Genomic DNA, 11,003 nt, shown 5'->3' on the forward strand with positions numbered 1-11,003 from the left:
TGAAAAAATTGTAGATTTCTTACTTTTCCCTTAAATCCCAAAATTGTAGATTGTTTGGTTGCTTAGGGTGGGAAAATGAGAGAAACAAACTTCTTTGAATCAAAGAAAATTGTCTGGTGGTGTGGCAGCCCAACTTTCAAACCCCAAGCCATTTTAAAACCTCACAAATTTGATGGGATTTTGTGGAAAATTTTGGAAAAGTAAAAAGTGGGACCCACTACTATTATTTTTCCACAAAACTCTTTCATTTCCTTTCCTTCTCTCTCATCCCACTACACAAGGGGGCCCACATGTTTTTTTTTCTCACCCCCACCTTTGCAAACAAACGCAGCCTTAGGAAAAGAGGCATCTTCTCCATTAGAGTTATTCACAGTAAAATCTTCTTTCAAATTATTTAGAAAGTGATAAGCTGATTTAGGTGTGAATTTTTCAGATCTTGTCCCACTCCAAAAAAGTTTATATTCCTGAGGAAATAAGCTAAGCTAAATTTTTGAAATTTCCCGAGCCTCATTTAGTAATAAAATCTCTTCCAATAAATCAATCCTCCAAGTTCTTGTGTTGTGGTCAATCAATTCTGCAACTTTAGAAAGATTGCATCCCTCCAGTTTACAAGATCTTATTGTAAACCCATAAATAGTAGGAATCCAATAATCTTGCCAAATATCAATTTTTTCTCCATCTCCCCCAAACCATGCCTTTTTTATGAAGATCGCGCCCATCCAAAAACTTCTCCAAACCCATGATGGACGAAGTCCAAGTTTGGCCTGCAAAAAATCAAAATTAGGGAAATATGTATTTTTTTAACATTCTAACCCAAGGGGCATTTGAATTTGACCATAACCTCCAAGCACTCTTCAAAAGAGAGCTTGATTTTGTAGAAAATGATCCTTTAAACCCAACCCTCCTTTTTGCTTGGGTTCACATAATTTCTGCCAAGAGACCCAATGTATTTTGTGTTTATCTATATCATTATCCCAATAAAAATTTGCCATACCCCTTCTAATATTAGTAAATAAGGATTTGGGTAATTTGAAGTGGATACCAATATAATTCAAAGAAGGCAAAGTTGAGGCTTTCAATAATGTTTCTTTCCCAGCCGGAGAAAGCAAAGCACTTTTCCACCTTTGCAATTTCCTCCCATTTCTTTCTTTTACATTGTAGAAAGGAAGTTTTTTGATGTCCCAAAGTCTGTGGGAAGCCTCAAATACTTTGTTGGTCCTTCACCAATGGGGATTTTTTACACCCTAGAAAGCCATCTCTTAATTTTCAGGTGGGTGTTGGGACTAAAGGTAATGCATGACTTTTTCAAATTAATTTCCTATCCCGAAGCTCTACAATATAAATCCAAACATGATTTTCAATTCAAAACCTCATCAATGTGTGCTCTTCCAAATAATAAACAATCATCTACAAACAACAAATGAGTAAATCGATCTCCTCTATTTTTTATTTTTATTTACCGATTATTATTCTTCAAAGTGGCTTCTTTGATGATTAGAAGATAGAGCTTGGGCACAAATGATAAAAATGGCCAAAGATAACGGGTCTCCTTGACGGATCCCTCTATTGGGCTTAACTTCCCCTTGTTCGGATCCATTGACAAGAATGCCATATGAAACTGATTTAATGCAATCATAACAAGATTGGTCTAAGTTATAGAAAAGCCCACCTTCAAATGGAGTTTCTTGAAAAAGGTCCAATTAATTCAATCATAAGCTTTTTTCATGTCGAGTTCAATTGCCATAAATCTACTTTTGTTATTTTTCCCCTCTTCTTAATATAATGAAAGATTTCATGTGTAATTAAAATATTGTTAGAAATGACTTATCAGGGATGAAAACCAGTCTATCATTGGTCTATGATGGTATCGAGCACTCCCTTTAATCTTTTTGCCATGATCTTGGTTAGTATCTTGATCAGGACCATGCAAAGGTTGATAGGTTTAAAGTGCTCTGGGGAATCTACTTCTTCAACTTTAGGGATTAGGCACAAAAGATTCTTATTTAGGAAAGCTGAGAGGTTCCCCTTTTTGAAGAAATCTACCACAAACTCCTCAATATCCTACTTACAGGTCACCCATAATTTTTGGAAAATTTTTGCCAAAAAGCCATCAATCATTGGCAATTTAAGAGGACCAATATAGAAAAGTGCCAATTTAATCTCCTCTCTGCTTGGAATCCTGCATAATTCTAAGTTCATGTCTTCATTAACAATTGACTGCACACGTCATGATCAAGAGCTTGAGTTACACCACCTCATCCACTGGATCCTCCTTAAAGTGCAAGCAGATCAGGTTATATACTTCAATTTCTGATTGAATCCACACAAAGCACCACGCAACTATGGTTCTAATGAATCTAAATACACGTTTGATTGTTACTATGAATATATCCTTCTTCAATACCAACAAAGCCTAAAAAGATACATATACCTTACCTCGTGTTTCTTCATTGCCACCCTTACTAATTATTTATGATCACTAGAGTTAACTATCACAATGTAATGCCTCTCACTAATCAATATCGTAGAATTTTAGATGTAGGAGATACAAGTACCAAGTATATATATGTATAGGAAACCGAAGTTCATCCAGGCCAGCTCATGCTCACCTCAATTACATCTTTGAGAGAGAGTTAGTTAATATGCTATTCATCGAACCCACAACCTCTATACTGAAAAGTATTGATTTTACCACTCTATCAACTCTGCAATGGCTAGATCATACAACCACCCAATCTAGACAGTAATCTAAACCATTCCCATTCGGAGATTACCAGCCGAACTTCAACCCAAACTTTGAGCTAGTCCGGACCATATCCTTGTACACTTGCATCAAGAACCTAACCGAAAAAAAAAATAACAAGAGAAGAAGAACCTAAGCATATAGAATCAAGTGTGGTGTCAGTGGGTCCCATGGATAATTTTGTACTGTCGAAATTTTATAATCAAATCAGAGTGCGAATTTCAAGAGATAGGACTTAGGAGCTTATATTCTAACTTCTAAGCACCACGGTAAATAGAAAATTGAAATATTCCCTCTTTTCACGTTGCTACGACCAACATCCCTAAACACCTCCCTAAACAACCCCCTTACCTCTAATCTCTTTGCTCGGAAGCGAGGGTTTTCCGGTCGGTTAATTTCTCGAGAAATAAATTGTTTCGGAGTCCATTTTTTATTTCTCGGAGGCAGAGCTTTGAAGATAGACGATAGATCCAAAAAGCGAAAAGCCAAATCCTGAAAGCTAATCAGACAGACTTTTCCCAACACGAAATTACCCATTTACCGATACCAAAAACACAAAAGATTCACCATTCACAACTAGAGCCTAGAAGGACCTGGAGGGGGAATGAACGTGTGAAACACGACGTGACGGTGACAGTACACAAAAAGGAAAATTACTAATTAGACGTAAAAGACTAAGAGGATCAGACGAATCAGTTAATAAGACCAGGGAGCCGTAAGTAATTACAAAGTGATGATTCAACAAAAATTGCAACAAAAGCAGAACAAACCAACCAACCCGACCGGTAAAGCCTGTACCAGCTTGTCTTGTAGCTTCACGTGAAGTCGAAGGACAATATCGGTATTCGAGTGGGGTTCGTTTCTTTCTTTTGATTTCTCTGTTCAATAATTCAGAATCCACAAGAAAACCGGACGATGAAGGGCAAAGATGTAAATAAACATATGACCAGAGGAAGATGAAGAAGATCACGTGAAGGCGAAGCAGGACCGTGAGATGAATCGAATCTCTGGAACTGCAGAGAATCGACGGCCAAAGGCATGTTCTCCTGATCGGGACTACACGTGGACTGGTGGGGTGGGTGCGCACTGTACATGATTGCCCTCAGCACCGCCGATACCGTCGGAATGTACGCCGTTTTGTTCCTTGCTAATAGCCACGTCAGCCCCATGAGCTGGCAATCCCTACTGAACATCTTGCTTGACCTCCCGTCACCGCCTCTCCCATTCTTCCCATCTCCTCCCTTCACCTATTTCCAACACAAGGGCACTTTCGTCATTTTACAACCACCATCCCCATTGCAATCATTACCATTTGAAAGAGAAAACCAGTTGCAGAACGACAAAAATGGCGGAATTATTGAAAATAGGAACCTGTGACTTTTACCTTATCGAGGGCTCCAAGGCACTTAGTGCAGCCAGAGTAGGAAGAATTCCGGCAATTTCGCTCCAAATTCTTGACGGCGGCGGTCGGTGTGGCGTTACGGTGGGAAGAGAGGTTGAACGCAGCGGGGCAACTCAGGGAGGAGATCTGATGGAGTCTAATTCCACAGAAACAAAGTATTGCATCGCAGGTCGCGTTTGGTTGAGGAATGTGGATGTTGCGGCTCTCAAGCGACGTCTGCAGAGAATTCACGCACTTCTGAGAATCGTCCGGCATCATTGGATCATCCGATGAAGATGCCGGCGCATCTACCGGCAACTGCAGCGCCGACCTAGCATGAGCGGCGAAGAGCCACGCGGCCAGCACAGGACAGCACCGACTGCGATCGAGGTTCCTTCCGCATGCCTCATTCACGCCGCCGAAGAGCTCGGCTGAGAGATCTAGATGGCAGGTCTGGGTTTGTGTCTGGACTGGAAAAGCAGGAACTGTGTTTGGAGTAGACGAATTTCCAGCCCTCAATGGCTGTTGCGGACCACCATCGGACTGTGCCGGAATTCCAGCAATGGAGCAACAAGAAAACAGAGACAAAAGAACGACGAGAACCGCAGCAGATTTGAAGAGCAAGTAAAATGCATGTAATTCCATTCCTTCACACAACTGAGACTGCAAGCTTAGTCTACTCTGTTCATGCAGAAACAACTATGAGAGAGAAAAACAAACCACCAAAATCGGTTTCTTATAGAAATGTAAAAGATGAAAAGGAAAGTTCAAGCAGGGGAGATAGGGGAGATACTCGGAACTCGGATGGGAAGCAAGAACGATACGATACCTTGGAATCTACTTTACCAGATATCTTTAGGAGATTCCAGTAGCAAAACACTAGCTAGCCCCACTGTCAAACCTTTTCCACTTTCTTTACCTCAGGGTGATTCCACCTTTCTGAAGCTCCAATGGGAAGTAGCAGAAGATTCAAGAGAGATTCAAAGAGAAGATTATGATCATTAATCTCCAACCCTGTTCCTCGAGCTTCTGCAACCTAGCACAGGTTTTTGAGGAACGAAGGGAAGAGCACAGTGCAGAAAACGTTCACAGTTGAAGGTCACGAGAAACAGAAGACTGGCATTTGATTTGATCGTAAGTCTGTAACAATTGAAATATAGTTTCCAGAAACCCAAAAACAAAAAAAAAAGAAGAGAGAGGTTGTGAAGTAGAAAAGATATGGAGGGAGCAGGTAGGGCAGAGTGGACACTGCAGGAAGATTCGCCAGAGAAAGTGAGGAAGTGAGGAAGAGAGATAGAAAGTGAGGAAGTGGGGGGAGAGAGAGAGAGAGAGAGTGATGAATCAGAGAAGAAAAGAAAGAAAAAAAGAATGGTATATATAGAAGAATAGAGATGAAGAGAGACATGAATGGACACGCGATAGAAGGAAAGAAAATGGTGTGTGTGAGGGTTTTGTCTGGTAGTATCGTGGCGTCCTTTTCTTTATCATTCTCTGTGGAGACTGGTCTGATGTGGGCCTGAAAAAGTAATCTGTTTTGCAGGAGTGAGTGAGAGGCTCTGCAGCTATTGAGCCAGCCACTTCATCGTCTCCACTCTGGTGCACTCGCTCACGCTACTCAGACCTGCAGTTCCCCTGATTCTGACCGATTTTCAATCCTTTTGACACCGGCGAACTCAGCTTTCTAAAACAATGGATACAGACCATAACTTTTTTTCCCCTTTCTTACCCTTGGTAAAGGATACAATGTTGCTGATCTTTGGCTGTTCAAACTTCAAACAGCCGACTCATAAGACTCTTTTTTTCTCTTTCTCTTGTTTCTTCTTAAATGTATCTGTTACTCACTGTTATTTGATGATGTAGGATTGCTCATATTTAAGTAAATGGATAGTCAAAATTTGCTTTCGTATTCGTTTAAGAGTGTTTCTATTCGAAATTTTTCTTACCGAAAAATATCCGTATTTAAACCACCTTTTGGGAAGGGGCCTACAACCTCTTCACTAAGAGGTATTGGTTTCACCACTAGAACAGCTCTGTCGTAAGCGCATTTGACACATAAAAGGTCTTGAAATTAATGAAATAATCTAAATTAATCTCATTTAACACGTATATACCAAATTAGACTCTATTAGACCTTGTTTGTGCTAAGAGATGGAGCGCTTTGACACAGCCCAATTTATCATAGGCCCAATGGTATAATATTCATGGGCCACAGGGCAGCCAACTGAAATACACAATGGGCACACTGCCCACATCTAGAAGGGAGGGAGATTCAGAGGAATCTACACTATAAAGTACCTGTCTCGAAATATCCCAGAAATATCTAGACCCACTAGAATATTCCTAACCATTAGATTCTAGACACCTGTACAAATCACAACCATTCATTGTATCCTACCTCACCTATAAATAGGGGAGGGATTCATTTGTATAAAGCATCAAACAAGTGAGCAATACAAGTTCTCTCAAGGTTCTCTTTGAGCTCTAAGCTTTCTTCTACTCTCTCTAGCTGGGTTTTAGGCTGACTTAGTGCAAGAAAGTGCTAAGTGCCGGCACGGTTGGCTTAGTCAATAACTAAGGCCGTGACATTTGTGGTATCAGAGCTTCGGTTGGGTGTGTCAAGCGTGTGGGAAAACACGATGACGAGCGAGTCCGAGACGTTCAATGGTGCACAAGAGGAGCTAAACCGTGGGAGGGAGACCCACACCACCAAGGATAGGCGCAAGGGCAAGGAGAAGTCTGTTGAAGTTAGTGCAACTATGGAGCCACGTCTAACGCGGGTGGAATTGGCGATGGCCGAGGCAAGGGAACGCCTTGACGTTGGGGAGCAAAGGACCGATGAGCTCGATGGCCGGATGGACGAGCTCAAGGAGTTCCTATTGTGTGCTCTCAACACCATGGAGCACAAACAACAACAACAGCTTGATGCTCTTCAAACCCAAGTGGTGGAAAGGATCGCCGCGGTGGAAGCTCGTGTGCATGAGTTGAGTAGAGAGGTAGCAACGTGCAGGAGAACCACGATTGGTGGGAGTGTGTGGCGTGAAGCACCAAGGGTGGAGGTGCCAAAGCCTAAGGCATTCGAGGGAACAAGAGATGCTCGGGAGGTTGACAACTTCCTATGGCACATGGAGCGGTATTTCGAGGCTACGTCGATGGAGGATGAGTCTACCAAGATCAAGACCGTGCAACTCTACCTCACCGAGACCGCAGCTCTATGGTGGAGACGAAGGTACAACGACATGCAAAGAGGTACGTGCACCATAGACACATGGGAAGACTTCAAGAAAGAGCTTAAGAAACAATTTTATCCGGAGAATGCTGCATTCTTGGCCCGAAAGAACATCAAGAGGCTAAAACACACGGGGTCTATTCGAGACTACGTGAAGGAGTTCTCAACACTCATGTTGGAGGTCCAGTATGACCGAAGAGGAACTTCTCTTCGACTCATGGATGGGCTCCAAAATTGGGCCTCGCAAGAGCTACAACGCGAGGTGTACAAGATCTGCTACGGCTATAGCGCGGCGGAGTCCTAATAGAGTTTCGAAGGGACGAGTCTAAGGCCAAGAAGAGCAATAATGGCAAAGGTGGGGGAGAGAAGGGTGAAGACCACCACACAAGGGAAGGCACAAACAAGTTCTCTTCAAACAAGGAGGGTGGCAAGCAAGAAAAGAAGAAGAAATCCAGCCCAAAGACAAGTGCTCCTTTGTGATGGACCACATTGGGCTAGGGATTGCCCAAAACGGAAGGCCCAAGTGCACTACTCGAAGATAATGGTGAAGAGGAGGCGCACGTGGATCGGCGCAGCTTGGTGCCATTAAGGCCAAGCAGACAAAGCTCCTACATCAACAAAGGGGTTGATGTACGAGAGGTGCGATCAACGGCAAAATGGCAAGGGCCATGGTTGATACGGGGGCAACACACAACTTTGTCTCAACGGAGGAGGCAAAGCGTTGGGGCCAAAACGAGCAAGGAAAGAGGGAGCCAAAGCAGCCAACCGAAGGCACGCCCTATCGAGGGAGTTGCCAAGGGAGTCGAGATGACAATTGGGGCGGAAAGGCACCGTGGACTTGTCGGTCGTGACAATGGACGACTCGACTTGGTGCTTGGCATGGAATTCTTGACACGGGTCAAGGTCGTACCCATGCCATTCTTAAACAAGGTGTGCATTATGGAGGAAGGAGCACCTTGTATGGTCCCAACGATACAAGGGACTAAGGAGGGGCCGAAGCTTCTTTCGGCCATGCAACCGAAGAAGGGAGCCAAAGAGGGGCAAGTCACACATTTGGCAGCACTCTTGGAAGACAAGGAGGATGTCCCCAAGGCACAGGACCGAAGGAGGTCAAGAGAACTCTAGAGGAGTTCAAGGACGTGATGCCCCCTGAGTTGCCCAAAATCCTACAACCAAGGCGAAAAAGGTTGGACGTGGCTAAGTCATACTTAGACAAAGCCACAAAGAAGATGAAGAAGTGGGCCGACAAGGATAGACGACCCACAAACTTCGAAACGGGGATATGGTCATGGTGAAGTTACTACCCCAACAATTCAAGTCCTGCGAAAGGTGCACAAAGGACGGTCGCGGATGAAGGCCCGTTCAAAATCGTGAAGAAAGTGGGTAAGGTTTCCACCAACTAGACCTCCCACCAAAGCTCAAGATCCACCTGTCTTCCATGCAAGTATGTTGAAGCCTTACCAAGGAGATGCGGAGGATCCTAGTCGTGGGACTCTACAAGGGCACCTACAAGCATAACAACATCCATGACAAGGAGGCGGAACATATAATGGCGGATCGAGTAATGCGCAAACGTGGGGTGCCTCCTAGTCGAGAGTATTTGGTGAAGTGGAAGGGATTGCCCGAGAGCGAAGCAAGTTGGGAACCAGAAAAAGCATTGTGGCGGCTCCAAGAATATATAAGGAGGTTCCACGATGAAAACACGACGAGGACGCGACGGAATAGGTGGGGGAGAATGACAAAGCCCAATTTATCATAGGCCCAATGGTATAATATTCATGGGCCACACATGGGCTAGCCCAACTAGAAATAACACTAATGGGCTACACTTAGCCCACATTCTAGAAGGGAGGGAGATTCAGAGGAATCTACATCTATAAAGTACCTGCTCTAGAAATATCCCTAGAAATATCTAGACCCACTAGAATATTCCTAACCATTAGATTCTAGACACCTGTACAAATCACAACCATTCATTGTATCCTACCTCACCTATAAATAGGGGAGGGATTCATTTGTATAAAGCATCAAACAAGTGAGCAATACAAGTTCTCTCAAGGTTCTCTTTGAGCTCTAAGCTTTCTTCTACTCTCTCTAGCTGGGTTTTAGGCTGACTTAGTGCAAGAAAGTGCTAAGTGCCGGCACGGTTGGCTTAGTCAATAACTAAGGCCGTGACAGCTTGCTTCAATTGAGAACAACAAAGTTGAGTATCATATTTTGAATCAGAGAGGGAGCTTAGCCCTTGGGAGAGGAAGTAGGATCGTTTGGCTTTGTTTATGAAAAGAAGGGCATATTTGGCATTTAAGTTGACTCTTGCAACAAAATTATAGAACCTCGAATCTGAACCATTAGCAGCAAAGGTCAAAAGTCTATGTGGGTTTGGTACGTACAGGATACTGACAGAAACCCTTTCCTGGGTCACAGCAAAAGCAGCAACTTTGGGATAAAAATGGAGCCAAAAGAACACAAGAAAAGAAAGGCCAAAAAATTACAGGCAAAGGTAGCTGAGCTGTTTGGTCACACGGATTTAACTTTCATAATCTCATCTATCTTTATATGTATGAGAATTTGTGTTGGGGAATAAATCAGGAAAAACATCATCTGCTATATGCCAAATAATTAGCTGAGAGAGCAAAAAAATTATAAAATTATTTTAAACTTTTTAAAATTAAAATCAAGCTTTAAATCTCATCTGCTATTTGATAAAAAAAAATGCATTATTGTGAATTTTTTCAATCAATAAATCAACGTGTCAACATACAAAAAGTAAAATGATCATTTTATCCTATAATCTTGACGTGTAATGTACTTTATATAATGGGTTATCGACAAACACTTTATCATAGGTTTCTATTACATCAATCCATCCATACTTGATTTTTGTTGAAACATACACTTTGATGGTAGATGCAAAGATGCCAAAGGATATATTCTTCTTGTTTGTACATCTACTGCATATCTCATGTCCTCAGCCCAATAATGAACAATGATTAAACAATGATCTCTGATTAATTATTTACTGTTCCTTCTTAACTTGGTATACTTTCCTCTTTCAAAATGGAGGATTGCTGGGTAGTGATCAGTGGTGGCCACACTGAGAAAAGGTAAAGAGGTTAGGGAGAAAACAACAAGAGGGAAAGGAGAAAGCATGAGAGAACACAGACAGGAAATCAAAAAGAAGATGAACTTAGCTAACATGATAAGACTTAAAAGACAAATACATGGACAATCATTCCTTCAAAAAGATCACAAATCCCATAGTTTTTTAAGGTTATTGGATAGCTTTAGCTATCTTTCTAACTGGGTTTTCACACAGACCAACATGTAGATTTATTTTATTATTTAATTTGAATTAATGAGAGAGAATTAGTGGTGCTTTTTAAGAGGACTTTATCTTTGCTTTTGGGACCACTTTCAGTTTTTGTGTGTTCTCTTTCTTTTGAATTGTATTAGGGATAATATGATAATTAGAAAGGGTAGTAGATATAGAGGCTATTTTTTTGGGTAATTGAGCTTTGAAAAGGATGAGCAAAAGGTGGTAATCATATAGTTGTAGGCAACCATTTTTGAAGAAAGCCTCCCTGCAATCAAATCTTGGTATCATTAGCCAGGGCATATGCTTTCCAGCCACCTTAAGTTCTACTTCTGGCTAT

At 42.1% G+C, this 11,003-nt stretch overlaps 1 protein-coding gene across 1 annotated transcript; it reads right to left on the reverse strand.

The window, feature by feature from the left end:
- Positions 1-3,053: 3,053 nt before the first annotated feature.
- Positions 3,054-5,428, reverse strand: LOC149004462 (putative GPI-anchored protein At4g28100). The gene is made up of 3 exons (XM_089135634.1): positions 4,954-5,428; positions 4,128-4,805; positions 3,054-3,990 (listed from the first exon to the last, which is right to left on the reverse strand). Exons 2-3 carry the CDS (start codon positions 4,767-4,769, stop codon positions 3,634-3,636), a joined length of 999 nt encoding a protein of 332 aa, XP_088991760.1. The 5' UTR covers positions 4,770-4,805; positions 4,954-5,428; the 3' UTR covers positions 3,054-3,633.
- Between the last annotated feature and the right edge of the window lie 5,575 nt (positions 5,429-11,003).

Source organism: Hakea prostrata, chromosome 9 (genome assembly GCF_041222555.1).
Source record: "Hakea prostrata isolate BN-2017 chromosome 9, UWA_Hpros_2, whole genome shotgun sequence".
Classification (NCBI taxonomy): Eukaryota; Viridiplantae; Streptophyta; class Magnoliopsida; order Proteales; family Proteaceae; genus Hakea; species Hakea prostrata.

Excerpts from the sequence above, each read along its gene's own strand:
- LOC149004462 (XM_089135634.1), bottom strand. The coding sequence starts at position 4,769 with ATGGAATTACATGCATTTTACTTGCTCTTCAAATCTGCTGCGGTTCTC. Across the intron at positions 3,991-4,127 it reads GCCTTGGAGCCCTCGATAAG|GTGAAGGGAGGAGATGGGAA; the intron begins GTAAAAGTCACA and ends TGTTGGAAATAG.